Source organism: Capricornis sumatraensis, chromosome 12, assembly GCF_032405125.1.
Source record: "Capricornis sumatraensis isolate serow.1 chromosome 12, serow.2, whole genome shotgun sequence".
NCBI classification, from domain to species: Eukaryota; Metazoa; Chordata; class Mammalia; order Artiodactyla; family Bovidae; genus Capricornis; species Capricornis sumatraensis.
Window position 1 is genome coordinate 82,602,609 of NC_091080.1, and position 24,328 is coordinate 82,626,936.

General features: G+C 42.2%; 1 protein-coding gene across 3 annotated transcripts in view; it reads left to right on the plus strand.

Annotated features, from left to right (window-relative positions):
• The window catches only part of MBNL2 (muscleblind like splicing regulator 2), a 171,435-nt gene that overhangs the window by 110,961 nt on the left and 36,146 nt on the right, over positions 1–24,328 (plus strand). For 2 of the 3 annotated variants that reach the window (XM_068984450.1, XM_068984451.1), the window contains exons 3-6: positions 5,082–5,246; positions 13,846–14,046; positions 16,776–17,039; positions 23,411–23,564. In XM_068984450.1, coding sequence (XP_068840551.1) covers positions 5,082–5,246; positions 13,846–14,046; positions 16,776–17,039; positions 23,411–23,564 — 784 coding nt within the window. Of the gene's footprint in view, positions 1–5,081; positions 5,247–13,845; positions 14,047–16,775; positions 17,040–22,716; positions 22,771–23,410; positions 23,565–24,328 lie in introns of all 3 variants that reach the window. The other variant, XM_068984449.1, reaches the window with a different exon arrangement.

Sequence of the window (24,328 nt, forward strand, 5' to 3'; positions counted from 1 at the left end):
CAAGTAATTTGCTCAAAGTTACAAAGGTAGCAAAAAGCAGAGCCAACTTATGTGCCCAGGTTTCTGCCTTCAGAGCCTGGGGGCTTAACCACTTCTCTCGCCCCTTTCCAATAGACAGAGCCAGGCAAATGAGCTTTTTCCATTCCCAATTCTTCATATATATTCTATTATATTTTAAATCATGTTAAGTAGCCTATCATTCTGCAAAAGGATAGTGCTAGATTTTTACCCTCCCTGGATGTTCAGTTCAGTTCAGTCGCTCGGTCGTGTCTTACTCTTTGCAACCCCATGTATCACAGCACGCCAGGCCTCCCTGTCCATCACCAACTCCCAGAGTTCACTCAGACTCACGGCCATCGAGTCAGTGATGCCATCCAGCCATCTCATCCTCTGTCGTCCTCTTCTCCTCCTGCCTCCAATCCCTCCCAGCATCAGAGTCTTTTCCAATGAGTCAACTCTTCACATGACGTGGCCAGAGTACTGGAGTTTCAGCTTTAGCATCATTCCTTCCAAAGAAATCCCAGGGTTGATCTCCTTCAGAATGGACTTGTTGGATCTCCTTGCAGTCCAAGGGACTCTCAAGAGTCTTCTCCAACACCACAGTTCAAAAGCAATTCTTCGGCGCTCAGCTTTCTTCACAGTCCAACTCTCACATCCATACATGACCACTGGAAAAACCATAGCCTTGACTAGATGGACCTTTATTGGCAAAGTAAAGTCTCTGCTCTTCAACATGCTATCTAGGTTGGTCATAACTTTTCTTCCAAGGAGTAAGCGTCTTTTAATTTCATGGCTGCAGTCACCATCTGCAGTGATTTTGGAGCCCAAAAAATAAAGTCTGCCACTGTTTCCACTGTTTCCCTATCTATTTGCCGTGGAGTGATTGGACCAGATGCCGTGATCTTCGTTTTCTCAATGTTGAGCTTTAAGCCAACTTTTTCACTCTCCACTTTCACTTTCATCAAGAGGCTTTTTAGTTCCTCTTCACTTTTTGCCATATGGGTGGTGTCATCTGCATATCTGAGGTTATTGATATTTCTCCTGGCAATCTTGATTCCAGCTTGTGCTTCTTCCAGCCCAACGTTTCTCAAGATGTACTCTGCATATAAGTTCAATAAGCAGGGTGACAATATAAAGTCTTGACGTACTCCTTTTCCTATTTGGAACCAGTCTGTTGTTCCATGTCCAGTTCTAACTGTTGCTTCCTGACCTGCATACAAATTTCTCAAGAGGCGGGTCAGGTGGTCTGGTATTCCCATCTCTTTCAGAATTTTCCAGTTTATTGTGGTCCACACAGTCAAAGGCTTTGGCATAGTCAATAAAGCAGAAATAGATGTTTTTCTGGAACTCTCTTGCTTTTTCCATGATCCAGCGGATGTTGGCAATTTGATCTCTGGTTCTTCTGCCTTTTCTAAAACCAGCTTGAACATCAGGGAGTTCGTGGTTCACGTATTGCTGAAGCCTGGCTTGGAGAATTTTGAGCAGTTAGGGCTTTGGGTTTCTCATATTTACACAAACTGCGTAAAATTGTTTATGTAAAGAAGACCTCTTATATGTGACAGTTGAAACTTGTCATTAACCCTGAATGACCTAAAAATAGCAATTCCAGTAAATACTAACCTTTTTTTTTCCTATTCCTATTCAGAACACTAAAAAAAAAAAAAAATGAGGCTATTCAAATTAAAGCAATCCTCTACTCATATTTTTACATCCATTCTCTCTTTTGCCATCCTCCTCAGCTTCCACCAAGTTCACAAATATAGAGACCTCTTATCCTCAGTTTCTAAGCCAATGCCTGATAATAGTAGGTGCAAAGGTGCTTTAACTCTGTCATTTTACTAAGAAATGAATTCTATTAATCATAGAATCTTGAAGGTTAAAGGAGTCTTAGTGATCTCCGCATCCAGTTGATTGTTTTACAGATGAGAAAGCTGAGGCCCCCTAGATGTGAAGTGACTTCCCAAGGTACCTGGATGTTGCTGCTGCTGCTAAGTCGCTTCAGTCGTGTCCAACTCCATGCAACCCCATAGACGGCTGCCCACCAGGCTCCCCCATCCCTGGAATCCTCCAAGCAAGAACACTGGAGTGGGTTGCCATTTCCTTCTCCAGAATTCGGCCCAACCAACCACCAATTATACAACCTTTGGAAAGTTTCTTGATCTTTCTGAGCCCATTAACTCTTTTGTAACACAGTGATCATTACAGCTGTTATAAGGAGAAAATGAGATAACCCTGTATAAACTATTTGGCACGTGGGTAATCGAAAATATTCCTCACTCCAAGCATATAAGTAAGAACAGTAGGAAATTGTATTAATCCTCATAGAAAAGAAGGTTCCATCAATAAATTACTAATTTAGTGTAATAAATCATGTTCCATTCCCTGGGAATAGTTTATACAGTTCCTTAAGAGTCCCAGTTGTATCAAGAGATAAGAGCATTTACAAGAAAATCGTGTTTTTCCAGGCTAATCAAAATTTTTGTCTGCAGCTACAAAGCATTGCATTAGAAGTAATGTGGTGGTTTAGTCGCTAAATCATGGCCAAATCTTTGCGAACCCATGTAGCCCACCAGGGTCCTCTCTCCGTGGAATTTCCCAGGCAAGAATACTGGAGTGGGTTGCCATTTCCTTCTCCAGGGGATCTTTCCAACCCAGGAATCAAACCCACATCTCCTGCGTGTGTCTTCTGCATTGAAGGTGGATTCTTTACCACTGAACTATCAAGGAAGCCCCTTACATTAGAAGACTAGTGATCAAATCGACCATTATGTGAACGAGCAAAATATAATAGCCAGACTGGTAGACATCAGACTGTATCACAAATTCTAACTCTGTTCTATGGAACTTTGCTTTCCCAAATCCCCTCATGAGGCCCAATGTATGTTTGTGCATGTAAGCCCATACATACATCTTGTATACCTGAGCCTTTCTGGGTGTTATCTCCCTAGTGAACTGACTGTATTTAAAGAGAGTTTGAATTGAGGTTGTCTGGGGGCAACTTACCCTCTATACAAGAAACGTCACTCTGTTTAGTCCTCCCTACTAATGGGCAGTGGCTACATCCTGTATCCCATGACCACCTCCCACCATAGGTGGAGTGAATGTGTTTGGATACCTGACATAAGGCAGCCAATCCGAAGGCTGGCCACACACCTCTGTTGAAGGAGCTGGCCTAATCTGAATGTGCTCTTGGAGATTTGATTGTAGCAAACCCTGAGACTAAGGCCATTGTCAAGGGAGGACAGAAAGAGAAGTAAAATAAGAGATGCCTGAGGCAAACTGGCAGGGCTGGAGGGACCCCAGGACACCATAAAACAATGAGTAAAGCAGAGTTAGGATTAAATCTTCCTCTTAAAATTCTATGGAGAGAAGTAGATGGAGAGATGCCAAGACTGCTTTGATTCGGATTATTTTCAATTGCGGGTCCAATTTGCCTGTATTTTTACATTAGACCTTCCAATACTGGACCCAAGTTGTCTATTTCAGGAACTTCCCTGGTGGTCCAGTGGATAAGAATCTACCTTCCAATACAAGGGACATGGGTTCGATCCCTAGTCTGGTAACTAAGATCCCCTGTGCCCCGGGGGTAACTAAGCCTATGAGCCGCAAATTATTGCAGAAGACCCAGCATAGCCAAAACAAACAAACAAAAAAAGTGTCTATTGCATACATTAGGAAGCCGGATGAAGCATCCACAATATGAACTTGAGCCTAAGGAGACACGCCGGCCTTGCCCATGGGTGTAGAACTACTTTAGCATTAATGTGACCTATTCCTTCTGGTGTCCCTGTATCTGCCTCAGTGTCCTCCCTGCAGAGGGTAGCACAGTTTCTCATGCTGCCAACATGAGGGCCTCAGGACAGCACGGGCTGATGAGCTCAGACCACCAGGACTAGACCAGGATCTCTGTCTGCCCTTCTCCACGGCAGCACTGGGAGACTCACGCTTGGGAAGGATCCCGCGCTGCCAAACGCACAGCTAAAACAAGCGGGAGGCAGCGTGAGAGCTCCAGATGTTTAGAATTAGGACGACTATAAACAAATTTGTTTCTCCAGATCCACCCAGCTCGCTTTTTAAAATTACTTTTATATCTGGTAAACAAGCTCATATTCTCTTTTCTTGGTTGCAAATAGACTAATTCTTCAGGGAATGACAATTCTCGTACTGGTTAGTACAGTTCGTTATTCTTTCTCCAGAAATTGCGTCATTCACACATCAACATGATTCTTTCAATTGGTAGTTTGGAAAAGGTGGGAATACAGTATAAACATTAATTACCATTTGCAGCCACTCTTCAAAGACCGGCTTTAGGCACACCTGTCACCTAATTAATTTTATTTTTCACTGTGCCAACTTGAACGTCCCAGCGTTACTTTCGTTGTAGACACTTCACAACGTCAAAACCTGACATTAAATGTTATATAAATAACTGTCACGGGATCTGGGCAGGGACATGGGCGACAGCGTTCATGTAGCAAGCTGATCTGTTGCAGGTGATCATCGGAGTTCACCCGTGCATCAGTTACTAAGAAATGCCCACTCCTAGACTAATACTCCTTCCATCACTCAAATCAGGGATGTCTTCAGCCAACCTGGAGTGCACATTTCAAGAAATCAGATAGTGCTGATACTATCCCCACAGCATAAATGTGGCACCTAATTATTCACATATTGTCATCGTTCCAGCACGCACATCTAGCAAGTTCAAAGCTTCCTTTTGATAAGGCAGAATAAACATGCTCCTCTGATCACCCTCCACACTGCCTGGAAGGGTCTGACTTGACTCTGCTGTCACCTTTCCTTAGGGTCTTTTGTCAGAGTTAGAATCCATTCAGAACAACAGTAACAGCTCAGGAAGCTTCTCTGTTCAACAGGTTTGAGCAAGGTTGACGATCAGCTAATGCCCAATCCACTCCTTGTGTGTTCCAGCTCTGATGTATGTTGCAACACATCTGTGCTCGCGCACACACACACAGATACACACCTTCACATAGATGAAGTGATTGTGAACTGGTTGACAAAGAGTTGAAAGCTACTTCTTCTAACTGTGCTAAAATTAAAACTCTTCTTTTCTCCCCCAGGGCCGTTGTTCAAGAGAGAACTGCAAGTATCTCCACCCTCCCACACACTTAAAAACTCAACTAGAAATTAATGGGAGGAACAATTTGATCCAGCAAAAAACTGCAGCAGCCATGCTTGCCCAGCAGATGCAATTTATGTTTCCAGGAACCCCACTCCATCCCATGGTGAGTACACTGAAGCTAACGAGGACGGGCTTGCTGATGAAAGTGTTGGTACGGGCAATGTACCAACCATTGACCTAAAATGGCCTCTCTCCACTTTGTCTCTTTGGCTACAATTAAAGCAAATAGCTTTGAAGCTAAACAGATGCTGAAAAGAGGGTCTTTCAGATTATCCAAATGGGGAAAAAAAAAAAAAATGCAGGAGGAAACTGTAGGCAAAGGCAATTTCTAATCGATACCCGGAAAATCTGTGTCACTTCAGCTCTTTCTCACCAGTCCCCTCCATATTTGAGCTATCTTAGAAGGGAAATAGTTCTCCATTGAGAGTATGAATCAATGATCTATGTAAAGAGGAGATTTTGCTGCCTAAAACATGTTTAGCAATGCAACCGATTATTTCATTTCAATGGTATTATTTTAAGGAAGGGGAAAAATGAAACCAGAGAAGTTAATGGATTTACCCAATGTCCTGCAGTTAATCAGCTGTGGAGCTGGGCCTAGACCTCAGACATCTTGACCAGGGCGCTTTCTGCCATCTGCTCCACTCCCGACCACCACCGCCCCCCGGGCCTGAAGGAAGCCTGAACCAGGGTGCCTCAGCCACCCACACCTGCTGTGTCAGAGGCCAGCAGAGGGTGTGGCAGCCGTGGTGAGGGACCGCAAGACTAAATGCCAAGGGAGTTCAGTCTATGAATATGTATTGTGTAATATTTTCTCCCTGACTTCACAGTGTTTGAAAGTATTTCCTTAAAGGTCTGGAAATTGCTTTAGGAATGAGGCCCTGAGGGAAAGGAGTGCATTTTTTTTTTTTTTTTTTTTTTGCCTTTAGTGAAGTTCGTTCACATTTGTAAATTATTTGTCAAAAACAAGCTAATTAAAAAAAAAAAAAAAGCCAGTGAAGTGGGTGAAATTTGCTCTTTTTTTAAAAAAAAAGTACATACACAAAAGACGATTGTTTAAAAATCAGTCTTTATTGTATGAAAATTCTATTGTTATTGAAAGCTGCTAAATGAAAAAAGGATAGCTACCAGGGAGTTCTGTTTTCTTATTGTGTGTCTGTGAGATGAGATGGGGAAGATGGGGGCTGTCCAGGAAGAGGGGAGAGGATCTGGGTAGATGGTTGGCAGTTCTGCTTGTCTCCAGGTTTCTACCCAAGAGTAGTGAGTGGCACCAAGTGGCCAGGAACCAGCTCTTCCCAGAGTGAAAAAGTGCAGGTGCAGGTGTGAAGGACCCTCAGATAAATAAGCTACAGTCTTGTAGGTGTAGACAGACTCAGGGGAAAGGCAATGCAAGCTTCAAGCCCAGGGAACTAGATTTCAGATGAGGCAGGAAAGGCTGCTTGGAGGAAATCCCAAATAAGTACCTCTTAGGGCTTCCCTGGTGGCCCAGCAGTAAAGAATCTCTCTGCCAATGCAGGAGACGCAGGTTCGATCCCTGGGTCAGGAAGATCTCGTGGAGAAGAAAATGGAAACCCACTCCTGTAATCTTGCCTGGAGAAATCCCATGGACAGAGGAGCCTGGTGGGCTACAGTCCAAGGGGTCGCAAAGAGTCAGACACGACTAAGCAACTAAGCACACACATAGGCATTTAAATGGATCTATTTAAAACCACTCACAAGTATATTTTATGGTTTCTTTGTTGATACACACATATAAATTATTTTATTAAATTACCTAAATGCTAAAATAATTTAGTTATGCGTATTAAATAATGTCTATGGGAATAAATCGAGAACCACCTAGGTCAACATAGTCGCAATGCATTATACCTCAACTCATTTTAATCATTCACTTCTTATTTATTTAGAATCTGTAAGGATTGACCCTGGCACTCAATAATGGCCTGTTAATAAATTCCATTCATGTTCTAAACTGTTAATTGAATTTTCTTTGAAAGTTATGTTTCCGTACTGTCTCATATATTAATTAGAGGACAATAATCACGATTGCTCTATGAGAAAGAAGTATTACATTTAAATACTTTAAGAGAGGTCTTTAAATCACAAGAGAAATTGGGATGCAAAACTGTAATAAACTTAAAAGTCATTGGCTCTACAAACAAGTAATTTCAGAGTCACAGAAATGAATTAGTGACAGTAGAATAGTTCCTAGAACCTTCCAAGGAAATAGGGTCTTTGCTGATGTGATTGAGTTGGGCGTCTTGAGATGGGGACATTCTCCAGGATTAAATGTGATCACAGGCATCCTTATAAGAGAGGCAGAGAGAGAGTTGACACACATACAGAAGAGGAGAAAAGCAATGTGCTCATGGAGGCCGAGACTGGAGTGATGGGGCCACAAACCAAGGAACGCCAGCAGCCGCCAGGAGACGGAAGAGTCAAGGGACCGAGTGTTCCTTTCTGGAGCCTCCAGAGGGAACACAGTCTTGCCAGAACCTTGATTTTGTCCCAGTGCAACTGGTTTCACACTTACGGCCTCCAGAACTCTGAAAGAAGAAATGCATGTTGTGTAAGCCACCAGATCGCTGGGAATCTGTTAGACCAGCCTCGGGAAACGAATACATGCAGAAATTGCAGAAGACAAAGAAACGGCTAAACAGAGTCACAAGTACCACTCTATTTTTAGGTTTCCTTCTAGGGTAAGCTTCTCTAAAGAGCTCCGGATGGTTTTTTTCACACCCTTTATCTTCCATCTGCCCTGAAATCTCTCATCTGCTGAAAGCTCTCACCAGTGACCTCCATATTGCTAAACAGGTAGTCACTGATGCTGGCATTATTCTTTGGAGATCTTGGTAGCTGGCAGCCAGTCTCTCCTTAGTAGAATGTGGCCCATCTCCTCTACAGAGTACCCCTTCCTCTCTGACACGCCTTCCTCCACTGTCTCCTTTGCCCGTTCATTTCCTCTATTCTATTCGGGCTTCCTTGGGAGCTCAGTTGGTAAAGAATCCGCCTGCAATGCAGGAGACCCCGGTTTGATTTCCAGGGTCAGGAAGATCCGCTCGAGAAGGGATAGGCTACCCACTCCAGTATTCTTGGGCTTCTCTTGCGGCTCAGCTGGTAAATAATCCTCCTGCAAAGTGGGAGACCTGGGTTCTATCCCTGGGTTGGGAAGATCCCCTGGAGAAGGGAAAGGCTACCCACTCCAGTATTCTGGCCTGGAGAATTCCATGGACTATCCCCATGGGGTCTCAAAGAGTCAGACACAACTGAGCGACTTTCAGTTTGCTCTGTTCTATATTGAGGCTGCTATGCACTGATGTTCCCAGTGCTGGCTGCCTCTGTCACTTCCCTGCTCCTTCGTGGTCTCATCGATTCCTGTGGCTGTGGGTCATCTACAGGCTGAGAACTACCAAAGGCATGTTCTCAGTCCATGAGCCCCGGGTTTAGGTACCCAACCTCCTCCTGGATTCCCCTTCAGAATTTTTCCCAGGAACTTGACATGCTTAAGACCAATTTTTCATTCTACTCCCTTCTCATCTCAGTAAGTGTAGCCAGCAGTTTCAAACCGAAACCGGACAGGTTCTCTCACATCCCGTTCATCAGCATATGCCCTCAAGCCCACCTACTTCTCCTTCTCCCAGGACCCTCATCTTAGCTGCCGTCAACCTTTCTTTCAAAATACTTGATAGGCTTTACCCTCCTTGTGGTGTTTGTTTAGTTGCTCAGTTGTGTCCAACTCTTTGCGACCACATGGACTGTAGCCCACCTGGGTCCTCTGTCCATGGGATTTCCCAGGCCAGGATACTGGAATGGGTTGCCATTACCTCCTCCAGGGGATCTTCCCAACCCAGGGATCGAACCTCTGCCTCCTGCATTGCAGGTGGATTCTTCACCACTGAGCCACAACTCTTGCTTTATCCCAATGGGCACAGCAACCAGAGGAATCTTTTAAACATATAAATGGTATAACGTCACTCCCTTACTTAAAACCCTTCAGTGCTTTCCCGTTTCACTGGAGACCAAGTCTAAATGTGTAACCTTGATTTTATTTACAGTGTCAAGTCCCTACCCAGCTCGCCTCATCAGAGGCCACTCTTCCCATGTCCCCTGAGACCAAACCACACTTTCAGCTCTGTGAACACACAGAGCTCCTGTTTGCTTAAAGGCTTTTACTTTTGCTGGAAGCTTCCTACTGATCTTCATATTTTAACTTCATCTTATTCATAAGGACTCCAACTCTGTCGACTGCAACCCACTGCCAATCTCTTCTCTCCATCTCAGAAGTGAGGCCTCTTCATTTCTGCTTATCCGTAAAATCACAAGTGAGTTGTGATTTTATTTCTTTGTTCTTCCCCATTAGGGTTTAAGTTCAATAAACGGAGACACAGTGTTCTGGCACCATGTCTGTACCAGCAATGAATATTTATTGAATAAATGAAAATGCCAATGATTCTTTCCTCTTATAACGCTTCTGTCTCAAATTCATTACATCTGCAAAGTCTCATTCACCCTTCCTGTGAGGAGTTTTTCCTTCTCCAGTTCCTAATGGGGTATGACAACAGTTCTTCTCTCCTTTCCTTCCAACCATACGGCCCCACCCCTCGACTCCCACACAGACATCTCACGTACACTCACAATAAAGTGGCAGGTGGGTGGCCTTTAGTACGACAGAGATTAAGAGCCTGTGCGATCCAGTCCTTAGTGGCAAGATCTTGCACTGAGCATTCTGCCCTCCAGAGATGCTCCTGGCAATAAAGGGAGAAGGCTTAAGAGATGCCATGTTTTAGGCCTTTCAGTTTAAGTACCAAATACCTATCCTTTGAAGTCAAAGCTTTCTAAATGCATGAGCTCTCATGTTCTTTTTCTAAAAAGGCAATCGACCACATTTTAGAGCCATAAGATACGTCAGGCCACTTAGTCAGTCCTCCCCAGCCCTGATCCTTTCAAGCCACTACAAAATATCAAAGTGCATGTGTGCATGTGAGCATGTGTGTGTGTGTGTGTGTGTGCGTGTGTGTGTGATCTTGAGGCCACATCTACTGCTGTGAGTTACAGAGAAAGAAGAGTGGAGAGTGAGAAGCCAAGGAGAGAAGCACAGACTCTTGGAGTGAAGTCCAGAGGCAAGATGGCAAGACCTGCATTTCAGACACGATTTTCTTCTAGAAGGCTTTCTGCATCTCTTGTCCTCTGGCCTCGCTGAAGTTGGTGCTGGGAGATGACAAGGACCAAATGGATCTCAGACCACCTGGCAACAGCCCCCCTGCAGGAACCACAGGGCCAGCTCTCCTGGCCCTGGCGGGTGGGCTCCCAAGAGCAGAGTCCCCTGGAGATGCTGCCTTTCTTCTAGCTACCGACTCAGACCCGAATCCAGACATCAGCCTCCACTCTACCTTGAGACTTTCGCTCGAATCCAGGATCTGAGACCCACTTTCCCAGGCAGGCGGCTGTTCAGAGCAGCCCTAACCTCCTGTCTGCGGGAGGCCCTGGGCTGACCGTGGGACGTGGCTCCCCACCAAGGCTCTCTCTGTACACGTAATGTCTGTAAGGGCAACTCGTGGTGGGTTATTTTTTTCCCCCCTCTTCTGTTTTATGAACTTACCAACAAAATCTAGTAAGGGCAGGGGCGTCAGAACAGCCCCAGACTGGGAGCCAGCAGTCCGGGGTGCTCTGCCTTGACTCACCTTGGCAGCACTGGCCTTGGGTAATCCATGCAGCCTCTGGTCTAAATTGCTTTCACCTGCAAGACTGTGCGGTTCTGGCTGCCAGGCTCGCTTCTCGCAGCTGCTGAGGAGATTAAAGCAGACACTACGTGTGAGAACGCTTTTGAGAACAGCCCAACCTTTCACAGATGTAAGGTATTACTGTCACTAATAATAACAACAACAATAATAATACAGTGCCCATCTCTGAAAATCAGTATTTTTTTTTAACTTTTCAAAGTCAACGAAAAACACTCTTGATAAGAAAAAAGAGAAAATATTTAATTGAATCTATCTTCATAAAGTCTATGAACTTTTAACTTTCACGTGAAAGAAAACATATACTTTCCCAGTCTATACTCAAAGTAGAGACGATGTTTGCCTTCACTTAATAAGATTTTTATACCTCTTATATTGCTATGCTAATTACATTCCTGTTATAGAATCAATGGATAATTTGTTTGGGGGGGGACTTTATTAATACTAACTTTTACACTACTAATGATAGCTGCTATTTTTGAAGTTCACCTATGGGAAGTAAGAGAGAAATAACATCTTGCTCAGCCCAACTCTTTAAGCTAAGTAGTTTTGCTTCCCTTCTGCAGAAAAGCTCAGGGTAAAAATTTCCTGCCCAGGGTAAAAATGAATAACTGGCCAACCTCAGGATTTTGAATTCATGTCTCCCTTTGTCTCATATTTGTGTTTTTACTTTTAAATAATACTCTCCATGAACTTTATTACAGCTCTGCATCAGTAGAACAAACTGCAACATTCCTTTTTGATCATTAAATTAGATGAACAAGTAACATATTTGAGAAAGCAAAATTTAGCTAATTGCAAGAGATGTGTTGATATCCAAAAAGGTTTGGGGAAATGAGTTTTGAGGTTCTGACAGCGCATGGACAGTCAAGATACAACATGAATTCCTGTCACTATGCTGATCTGGGCTTCAGATGATCTACAAGGGAGGGATATTGGGAATTTGTTTCAATAGAAAGTCAGAAATGGAGATATGGGGGAGGGCTCTTTTTTCTTAATGTTTATTTTGATCATGAGTCTTTGAGTTAATTACACAACTAGTACTAGGTTTTCTTAATATTTATTTTCACTCATTTATGACAGTGGTCCTCAAACTGGGCCGCACATCAAATCATGTAATAAAATTTTTAATGCAAATTTCAAGCCCCCCCTCAACCCAGATCTGTTAAGTCAGAATTTGTGATATCTCTATCTATGAAATTCCCCCCAGGCATTTCTGATCTAGCTGGTTCTTTGACTCACTGGTCTTTTTTTGTGATTTATGACCTTTCAGAATTGATTCTCTTAAATCTTAACATTATATCGTCCTTATACCATTTAAATCACTTGGCTTCTTTTCAATGGTACTGAATTATAAAAGCTACAGTTACTGAAAACCACAACGTTCTATAATTATGACTCAAATGGGTTGAAAATGGAAAACATACACATATAAAATTTTGTAGAAAGTTAAGGAGGAAAAAAAAGTCCTAGCTGCCATCAGTTTCCCATGTTGAGACCTCATGTTGCAACTTTCTCCCAAAGTGAATTGTATGGCGGAGCCATAAAGATCTAAGAGCCCCTCGCGGGAATGCTGGCAGCAGCTCTCGCAGGCCATTAGAATCACCTCTTCCATCCCTCCCCACCCCCAGCCACTTCAGTAAAGACTTTCAGCCTCTCTAAGAGCTCCCCGTGCAAACTATCAATAATTCACTGTTTTCTAACATGATCATTTGTAAGAGATATTTTTCTGTTACTGCTGTCAACAAAAACCTGTTTAATTTGCACAGATTATTATTTTCCCCATATGTTCCACAACTCAGAGCTATAAATAGACAACAAGAATGTTACCCACAGTGTACAAACAGAGAAGCAGCATGACATGGCCAACGGCGTTGTTCAATATTAGAAAACTGTGTTGACGTGTAATTGCAAATACCTGAAAACTGGTCCTAAAAATGAATAGGTGAAAAGCCATCCAATACCAAAAAACAAACCAACAAAACGATACAGTCCCAAATCAGTGCAAAATTTATGCTAAGAAAAATCTTTGTCTAGCATCTTGAATGTTTAACATCAGCTCCTTTAAAGTGAAGCCGAGTTTGTCCTTCTCTTAAGCGTACATCATTTCCTTTCTGAAAGGCGTCCTTTCAGGTGAAGCTTTTGAAAACCATCGTCCCATCAACCCTCTAGTATATTTTGTCTTATCCCTGGACAAAGAGGACAGTGATGACGAGGTTTTAATAGGGTACTCTATGCCTTTATCACTGCCACGTTGACTTCGTGACCTAGGAAACCAAAGCAACTTTTAATGGCCAACAGAGAAGTTCAAGCTTTTCCATTCACCCTCTCAGGAAAAGAAGACCAGATCTAGACATAGTTGAGCTAGAGCAAGAAATAGCAGGTCTATGTGAAAACTGCCTATGAATTTGGGGATTTTACATACTAGTGATAGAACATGGAGGCATACTGGTAAGTCTGAGCAAAAATAAAATACCAAATAATCCCCAGTGCTTGAGAGTGTACAAATTTGATCAGTCTGAAACTCAGCCTATATTCATGGTGTTTGTTTTTTCTTCTCCCTTTGAGAGACATGTAGAGCACATCAGAGATCATGAGTCAGCGTTCCGTCCATTTTACTGTCTCCATGTTGTAACACTCACTAGTGTGGAATGATGAGGCACCGGAATAGAATAACCATTTTCTTTTCTTGAGAACACTTTCATGGGAATAAAAGTTTAAGCCGGTTCCTGTAGTTAGGTTTCGATGACATTCTCCTTTGTGTTTATATGGTTTGGGAAAGAGAGGGTCTATGTGGATTTCATTTTTATTAAGCACAAAACAGGCTTAAAGAATTTTCACAGTTCAGCACTGATTTTTGCAGCTAACACAAAGAGTCTTATATGCAGTGAGTAAATGTTGCTGGTGATTTTTTAAAGTTTTATTCTAAAGAAGTTTTTGTCCTGTGTTATCTTCCTTTAACAGCCCACTTTTCCTGTAGGTCCCGCAATAGGGACAAATACGGCGATTAGCTTTGCTCCTTACTTAGCACCTGTAACCCCTGGAGTTGGGTTAGTCCCAACGGAAATTCTACCCACCACACCTGTTATTGTTCCCGGAAGTCCACCTGTCACTGTCCCGGGCTCAACTGCAACTCAGAAACTTCTCAGGACTGACAAACTGGAGGTACTTCAATTCTATTTGTGTTTTGAGATGCCTTTGGGGGTTAGCAGTGTACTTTTATGGAAGTGAATGCTTGTAAGATACCAATTCAGTCTTACAAAACAGCCACACACACAGATTCACCTAAAAGTCACGCATTTCATAATTCTACTGTTTGAATTGAAGGCCAAGTATAAAGGAAATTAGTCTGTGGGAAAAGAATAAGTTCAATACAAATAAAAATCAATTGTGTGGAATGTGTATTCAGAGGCAAAATATGCAACAACCAATGGAAGGCTGAATCAGTCACTATGTGGGTCATAGAAATGGCTCCCAAGGGCTCCAACTGTGTCAGGCATGAACCTTTGATGGATCTTGGAAAGGTCTGGGAACGAGCAGGTTAGAAAGCCAGCGGCCAGGATGAAGGGGACAGAGGTGGGAGGAAGTAGGACAATGACTACAGACCGACTGGTATGATCATATTTCAGTACTTTAAGAACTAGTATGGCTGCTCCAGCATGCGCCAGCCCGGGTTGTATGTAGGTAAACAGGGGAACCAGAGCCTGGGAGAGTCTAATTATTGATTTGAGATATTTTCTTTAACTGACATTCAAGTCTTCTAGAAAAGTCAAGAAAACAAATTCATATATTTATAAATGTAATTCTTAAGTCAGGAGTCAAACCAGCTCACCTGGGTTTAACTTAACTGGGTTCAATTTCTTTTTGATCAGGGCATCCATTTATCTTAACTACTGTATCCTCTGGTATTGAATAGAGCATTTTATATGGAGTATAAAGAATCCGATAGATTTTTCAAAGGGCTCCTGAAATTCGATCACCAATTATAGTTAGTTGATACATATGTAAGATTAGGATATATACTGTACTTTATCTTGGGATCATTCAAGAATGATTTTTTCAATGTGCATTTGTTTAAATATTTACTCTATAAATCTTGAAAGTGATAAAATGTTGCCTAATACCAGCTTCCTTCTGAAGTATATGGATCCCCAAATGAAAAGACTATAAACTCCCATCGCTACAGTTTTGATCCAGCCTACCCCTGTGAATATTGAACAGACCTTTTACGGGACTGGAAAAGTGTTTGGGGCGCCACCTGGTGGACCCGTGAAGCTTTTGTGTTCAGTACGTGACTGTGTGGTTTAGAAAACAAATTAAATCAGTCGAGTTGGGAACAAGTTGTCCTTCCCAACAGGATTGGCAGACAAAGACATATGTAAAAATGATTCACGAGGACTTTAGCAAAGCAGCTTGCAATTTATTTCAAAGCAGGAATGAAGTCGGTGACACACAGAGCCCCTAGGTAAATGCTCAACACCCAACGCCGTCTCAACCCCGAGTCATTCCACTTATAAGGGGAGGCTTACTCACAATCTGTGGGAACAGCTTAGTAATTTTTCTTTTGTACATTTTATGAGCTAAGGATGGAATGTTGGACAATATCCAAAGTAGAAGGAAGCAATTAATAATTTTGTGATGTATCTGCTTGGCCTTCAAACTTGCCTGGCCACTGATCAGCGAAACTATATGTCCCAAGTACCTTTGACTGTCACAAGGTTCCCAGTGTCATGCCAGTGACCCTTCCTATAAGTCACTAGTGATCAAGATGTGAACCGCCACTTAAGCACATCAACACTGGATGTAGAGCCTGAGAAGAAAAGAAATTACCATTTCACTAATAATTTTTCTATGATACAGATATTTATAACTGTTATATGCTTCTTAGTTGTGTTATTTCATATTATTGATATTTAGGGCAAGATTAAGAATACTCTTTAAATTCCAAGGAAAATTTTCTTTATACAGTTAACTCTTGATCCATGGGAATTCTCAGAGGATGGAGCATTTTAGTTACTAGAGATTTCAGGATAATTAAGGACTAAAGAATAAGAAAAAGAAACAATACATCAACACTTCAAAATCTATCCTACTTCCTTCCCCCAGGCCCCTGCTTTATCTCTTCCCATATTTCTCTCCTTTTTATCTTTTCTTTATTGTAAAAAATAATAGTGATTTAAATGAAAGTTTTGATGTCGGGTATCATAGTTGTTCTAATCTATGATTAGAAGCCCACTTTATCTTGTAGAGCAGGAGAGATTTAGGGGAAAACGGGAGTATTCACATTCACCCTGCCCCCCACTTCCTGTCCTCAGGGAGAAGAAACAAGTTGGTCACTTCTCCTTAATTCTTTTTGGAATTGTGCAGCTATGATATTGTGGCTGGATCCTTGGTGAAATAATCCCTCCATGCAAAAAACCCCACAACTTCCTAGAGTTGTCATGGTAGAAGGAGATGTAGTTATATACAGAAGACCAGATTTTATACATATATGTGTGTGTGTGTAAATATATGTGTGTATATATATATAAAATTTCTGAATTAGTATATATATAACATTTTCTTTCCTTCCTTCCCTTCTCTATAAAAGTAAACAAATAAATATAAATAAATAAAACCCAAGAACAATGGGGGCCTTGTTGATTTTTGTTATCTTAGCTAAAGTGTAGATTTTTACTTCCTAGCTCAATACAGATTCTCACCCTAGCAAACAGGGCAAAGCAAAACTGAAGTGATCATAGTTTGCCTGCGATTCCAAGTGACTTGGGTTCTGGATAATCGAACGTTGATTGTAAGTGGCAAAAAATCCAGCATTCAAAGAAAGGGAAAGCATCTTTTTTTTTTTTTTTTTTTTTTTTACTGCATCGTATGCTCTTCTTCCCCCCGTGTCCTAGGTCTGCAGGGAGTTCCAGCGAGGAAACTGTGCCCGGGGAGAGACCGACTGCCGCTTTGCACACCCCGCCGACAGCACCATGGTCGACACAAACGACAACACCGTAACCGTTTGTATGGATTACATAAAGGGGCGTTGCATGAGGGAGAAATGCAAATATTTTCACCCTCCTGCACACTTGCAGGCCAAAATCAAAGCTGCGCAGCACCAAGCCAACCAGGCCGCGGTGGCCGCCCAGGCAGCCGCGGCCGCGGCCACAGTCATGGTAAGTGGGGCGCGCGCGCCGCGCACCTTCCCCGAAGCCCGCGCGCCCGGAGCCGCGCCTTCCGCGCGGGCACGCGCACGCGCGCCTCGCCGCCGGGAGTGGGGCCGGCTGGCGCTCCCGCTGCTCCGCTGCCTCCGTCCTGTCGTGGTTCCCCCGCCCCGCCCGTTTCGTTTTCGTTTTGTTCCGTTTCTCCCTCCTTCCCTTCGCAGCACAATAAGTAAATCCCTCAGGCGGGCGCAGGGAAGCCAGGAGCGGGTGCGAGGGCCCCTCCCCAAGCCCCCCGCGCCTCTCGGAGCGCGGACGCGGGCGGGACCGGGCTGGAAGGACCAGGGAGGCGGCCCGGAGCCGGGGAGAGAGGAGAACCGGGCGGAGGATGCACCCGGGCCGGGAGCCACTGCCCCCATTTTTTTGCTCCCCACTTCTTGTTACTTATTACAAAGGCCATGCTGCAAACTCCCCCTCTCCCTGAAAGAAAATTTATGCAGAACATAAAGTCATGAAACAGATGAAGATGGAGCTGTATGGATGGTGCTTTGAAAAATAAGAATAATAATAAAAGGCCTGGAAGGTAGCCCCTGCGTTAAAGACACAGGCCTCCCCAGCACCCCTGGGAGCCTGTTACAGCTCGACTCAGCCCCACCTTCTCCCCCCCCCCCCCGCCACCCCGCCCCCGCCAGACCTTTGGGATCAGGATTTAAATTTCCCAACATCCCCAGGTGGATTGTATACATAGTAACGTTTGAGAAGCACCTGCCTAGAACACGTTGTTGTTGTTTGGTCGCTAAATCAAGTCCGACTCTTTGCAACCCTGTGGACGGCACTAGCCAGGCTTCTGTAGTCTGGGATTACCTGAGGGCACGTGAAAGTTTCTAAGGGCAGTCACTTCCCCCAAGTTTCTTATTTAATTGGTTTGGGTGTGGCCTGGGCATGCGCCTTTTCTTTTCCAGCTCCCCGTGAGTCCGTTGTGTTACAAAAATTGAGCACCACCCGCACTGGATTGTAATTAATCTGTTGTGGTGTGAGATCTCTGGCTTGACGTCCGTGTGTTTTAATGTGTGATAGACACTGGATAATCCATGAGACCTGGCGCTCATCGGGCACTTGCTGGATGGAATAAATAAATTAGGCAGTTTTCCTCGCCCTCGGGGAGCTTGGAGTTCAGTAAGTGAGGGATAACGGTCCTCCATGACGTGATGGAAATGCATCATGGGGTCTAGCTTCTGGAACTACGAAAAAAATCAGTCCTTATTCCTTAGATACCTGTTAAATACAACAAACCGCTGGTACTAATAGTAACCTTTAGCGCTGAGCCCTGAATTTTATCTGAGTTATCTGAGCCTTGATTTATCTGCCTGTTACCTAGAAGTGGGTTTCCCTGGTGGCTCAGGGGGTAAAGAATCTGTCTGCAAATCAGGAGACCTGGGTTTGATCCCTGGGTGGGGAAGATCCCCTGGAGAAGGAAATGGTAAGCCACCCCAATATTCTTGCCTGGAGAATTCCATAGACACAGGAGCCTGGCTGACTACAGTCTGTGGGGTTGCAAAGAGTCAGATACAAGAGAGCGACTAACCCAAGACACACTACTTAGAAGTAGCAGTCCTAACATCTACATAATCAATATATTCTTGAATCATTGAAGGAGCAGTGTACCTAGAATAAGTCAATGGTAGATGACCTGGGCTGATGGAGATAAGAGAAGAAATGGCCATTACATGTGTACACACAGCCTGATTTCTTTAAATTGTGAGTCTACGTGCCCTTCTTCGGTGCAGTTGCAAATCCTTCTCATCAAAATGCACAAAGATTGTTAGAGTGGATGTCAGCATGTTTAGTTGCCATAGTTTCCTCAATTGTTACACTGTGCTGGATTTGGAGTTCTGATATTTCAGGTGGTCTTGCAGCATCCTCAAAGACAACCCAAAGGAATGTAGTTTCAGAACAAAAGCATCAGGTTCTTTCTGATAATGACATGAAAGTTACTGAATCTGCAGTGTCTTTTGAAAGTGAGAGGCTCATTTGAAACCAGTTGCAGTTCAATGAAGTCAAAGTCTTCTTACTCTAGTAACAAGATTACTCAGCACCATGAAGGAAAAACGATTGTTTTATTTCTTTAAGAGAATGAATGGGTGTGATGATTGCAGCCAGAAGATATTAGTATTCCATTCACCTGGGTTTCATGCCTGAGCTCCAAGAATTTCTGTAGTGTAGTTTTTATTGTTATCCAGGAATTTCTGCTTCTTTTGATTAATTGGACCCTGAAAATGAATTCAAACTTTGAGTCCAGAGAAAGAGGCATCTCTTTCCTTTAGAGCCTTATACTTGTACAATAGCGCTTAAAACATGGGCATCATCCTCACCAGAGTTTTTCAAATGTGAAAATAAATCAGAGCTTCTCTCTGATAATTTTAACACAAAGGGTATCTGGTCTTCAAGACAACAGTCTTTCTTCACACACACACACCAAAATTGGGCTGCACCAGAAGATACTTATTTTGTAAAAAGAAACAAGACCAGCTGCCATCAGCTAGTCATGAAAACATGTTCAGGAACTTTGAATTCCATCCTACTTGTCCATATCCTTTTCTTCTGCATTGAAGTGGCAGCTCTGGTTACTGTCATCCACGATTCTGGACTCCTCAGGTTTGGTCTTTACCTCTAAGGCCGGGCAGTTGGTTCACTTGCCTTGAAGTTGGCTTGCTCCTTGATCCAGAAAATGAAACGCCTGGCTAACATGCACACACACTATAGAGAAGGCTCGGAGAGGGGACAGAGGATCAGAAATGTTGGTGAGGCCAGCTGGAATGGATGCTCAGTATCTGGCACATAGTAGGAGCTCAATTAAAGAGAATCTGGTTCTCTGCGTAGGTGCCTAAGGAAGCTCCCAAAGTTCACTGGCCTTGGGGATCTCTGAGGTCTGCTCTAATCCTGAAGATCTTTCAATATAGGAAAACATATGGCTGCAGTCACATAATATCCTCTAAAACAGAACATCTGTGGACTACAAAGGCACATTATAACGTGATTATTCACCCATACAGTTTTTAAAATACATTTCACACGTGTTCCTCAAAGCGTGAGACATGCAAGATATTTATATGTCCACTCCAGGAGCTGTGTGTTTCCTTGAAAATACAAGATATTTGCATCTAGTAAAGAAACCCAAGTGAGTGGTAGAAAGAGAGATGCTGTCAGTGTCTAGCTCACTTTAGAGCTCTCAGCTTCTTTAAATTCCTAGTTTATTATAATTTCTGTGGAAATTACATTCATCAAATGAGGTTTGGAAAAAAGAGAACATAAACCTTTCAGGTGCTTATCTTAGGGAGAAATACTTAATATCTCTTTTTCTACTCGGAGACTTCGTTAAATGATCTTTTGTTGAAAATTTTGTTCATAAGCACCAGGCTTTAGAGACATAATCACTCTCCTAGTTAGCATATCAGAAAAGATCAACCCAAGAGTAGGTGTGTTCTTTATCTCCCAAGGACTGAAAAAGGGAAGGGAAGAATGGAATCCAGAAAGTCCAGGCCAAAATGATTTTGAGTTTAACCATCCAGTTAATAAGCTTCCCTGTGGCTCAGACAGTAAAGAATCTGCCTGCAATGTGGGAGACCCAGGTTCGATCCCTGAATTGGGAAGACCCCCTGGAGAAGGGAATGGTCAACCCACTCCAATATTCTTATCCAGAGAACCCCATGGACAGAGGAGCCTGGTGGGCTAGTCTGTGGGGTTGCAGAGCCCAACACGACTGAGTGACTGACGCGTTCACTTTGTTTCATCCAGTTAATGTCGTTAGTGCACTCTATGAGAACAGTCTATGTAGCCTTATGTAGTTAGTATAGGCTAATGTAAGCAAAAAAATTTTTTTATTATCTAGCAATGTAAAAATATATTGGAATGAAAGATCTTAAATAAAAGTGGTGTCATGAAAGTTACATCATGGCAAACTGACATTGGAGTAAAGAATATTCAAAGCTTTCTTGTTCTGAATCTTGTTGGTTTTTTCAGATGTTCACAGTTCTGCCTGTAGAACGATGATTTCCTCTGTGATGGCCTCTATCCAGACTGCCTTCCAAAACATCTTTCCATTGGCCATTCTAAACCTTTTCTCTCCCTACAGTCCTTTCCACTTTATTTCTAGTCCCCGCATCCCCGCCCTCAACTCACCCTTAGCCCTGTATCTCCTGTCACTTTCATACTTTTAATCCTGAAACATCAAATGATGAAGAACAGCTCTTTACTGGCCAAGGAAAATGTCATTCATTGTTCCCATTTTAAGGGTTATTTACTATCCCATTTTCTTCCAAATGCCATACTTGTAACTCAGAGCTTTAGAGTAAAACATTTTGTATTTGTTATACAAGCCTTGGGGATTTACCTATTGTGCTAAACATAGAAAAGGGGTATTTCATTTTTTTTCTTTTTTTTTGCATTGGAGCTATTCCTTTGACTTTATTTTCATAGAATTCCATCATAAAATTTTTAGATTTCTTACAACAATTATCAAGGAACAGGAAGATTTTCTCATCGTGGTCTAAATCAATCACTATTTATTATTATTTCAGCTGTTTAAATGAAACTATCTGCCCAAAGGATGGTTACAAGTTAAAGATATTATCTTACTTATTATATTCCAAGCAGTTCATTGCTATTTTTTAGCTGTTTTTGCTATTTTTAGCTATTGTACCTGTTCTAGCCAAGAGTTCCACCTCTCATTAAGTGGGTTGGTCACTAATTATAGTTAAAAGTATGAATAGAATTATTAGATAAAATTATTTTGATACCCGAGGATACCAAATACCCTTTAAAGGGTATTTTCTCAGTGTAATCCTGGTAAGTTGTTTGCCATAAATTGAATAAAAATTTCAAATGTGGTGGAAAACAGAATGGAAGATAAGTTAGTCATTAGAAACCATACGGTGGAATGAAATGGAAATTTGAGAAACCTACTCTTCAAATTCAAAACTTGTTAAGTTTGGAAGCTTACTGCATATTGCCAGATCCACACTAGCAGAGTGAAGAGAAAAATTGAGACAATTATCCACATAATTCAGACAAAAAATTAAGATCCAAACCCAAACCGTTTTGCCTAAATAATCTTGTGTTTGAGTATTTTTTTGCCTGAATTGTTTGTCTCAGTTTGCCACTTCATTTTGTTAGGCTAGATCGTCATTAAAACTTCCGTTTATGAAGGTTTAAGACATTTTTTTTTTTCAACTTGGATCTTATACATGGTACATTCATTATTTTATATTTGAAAACTAACTTATCAGAAGTTCTTCGATCCTGTGGCCCTTGAAAGTTTTGCATTTTTTTTCTGAAGCAATATAAAAATGCTTATGGTGTGTATGCAAGCTGCTGTTTTAATTAACTTTCCTGAATTTCAAACATCTATATTTTACTCTCTTATATGCTTTTAACTAAGGTATAGTAGATGCATTTTTGCTTCAATACTAATTTAAGGTGTAATATTCATTTCTTTAGAGAACATTTTTGTTGTTGTGCATGCCTAGTGTTTTGTACGTTGTATATTGCATTCAGAATATTTTTTTCCTTCTCACCTATCCACAATGCAATGCCGTTCCCATGATGCACCTCTGCTTGCTGTTTACCTGTATGTTAATTCGCTTGAATCCCATTGGCCCACTGCCATCATGTGCTCGCTGCCTGTTATTAAAAGACTCAGTCGACTGCCAAAGCAATGAAGCGACCTCTCGAAGCATCTGTAGACCTGGTACTTTGACCTTTCACCTTTCGCTTTGCATGTAGCTTTTCAGAGAACCATCGAGATTTGTATTACTTGTAAAATATCGGTTGCAAACAATCATTATGTTTAATGAGAAAAATTCAATAAGGTGTTTAGCCATCTCATTTTCATATGTAATATGTGGAATAAATTAATCCTAACAAATTTTAATACCTTTTCCAGAAGAGTGAAGCAAATTTAAATTACTTGGCTCGTAAAAATTGCTCATGATAATCCTAATTAACCTTTAAATTCAATAAATTGCCATTTTTAGTTAAAGAAAAGAATAGGTATTAATATTAATAACACAAATGCTTCCTCCCCCTCCCCCTCTTAGAATAGTTTAACTCATTTTAAAAGCTGAAGTCATTTTTCGCTGTTGTTGCTTGATAGTTTTTCTTTTCCTTAGTTAAGATGCTACCGTTTTGGGGTTACCGAAGTCATGCTTTCGCTCGCAATAACAAGTTCTCACTCATTCGACATTGCCGCTGTTTAAATTAAGGTGCATGGCAGAGGCATCTCCTTAGCTGTCATTTTTTAAAAGTTTGTTGCGATTGATGATCTCTGTGGACACTGAAGGTGTGTTTACTTTGAGTTATACATGTCTTATCCGATTCTTCACTTATAGGCCTTCCCTCCTGGTGCTCTTCATCCTTTACCAAAGAGACAAGCACTTGAAAAGAGCAACGGTGCCAGCGCCGTGTTTAACCCTAGCGTCGTGCACTACCAGCAGGCTCTCAGCAGCGCGCAGCTGCAGCAGCACGCCGCGTTCATCCCGACAGGTGCGTGCCTTGACAGTTCCAAGCCCTGTGTCCGTGTGCCCTCCGGTCATGTGCTTTCTTTCTCATTCCTTTAAGCTGTTTGGTGGCATCTAGTTTGCTTTTTCAAAGGTACGATAAATACAGCCTGAAACTTGTCATTGTCCTAGCTATCTAGATAATCTCCCTTGCTTGGAAAGATAGCTAAAGACGGTTAGGATTCTAAAGCCAAATATTCTGTAGAGTTAAGTGACTGACTGAACCCATGAGAAACTAATAACAGTTAGGGCTTTGGGTTTCTCGTATTTACACAAACTGTGTAAAATTGTTTATGTAAAGAAGACCTCTTATGTGTGACAGTTGAAACTTGTCATTAACCCTGAATGACCTAAAAATAGCAATTCCAGTAAATACTAACCTTTTTTTTTCTATTCCTATTCAGAGCACTAAAAAAAATAAAAACAAAAAACAAAATGAGGCTATTCAAATTAAAGCAATCCTCTACTCATATTTTTACATCCATTCTCTCTCTTTTGCCATCCTTCTCAACTTCCACCAAGTTCACAAATATAGAGACCTCTTATCCTCAGTTTCTAAGCCAATGCCTGATAATAGTAGGTGCAAAGGTGCTTTAACTCTGTCATTCTACTAAGAAATGAATTCTATTAATCATAGAATCTTGGAGGTTAAAGGAGTCTTAGTGATCTCCGCATCCAGTTGATTGTTTTACAGATGAGAAAGCTGAGGCCCCCTAAATGTGAAGTGACTTCCCAAGGTGGCAAGACTAA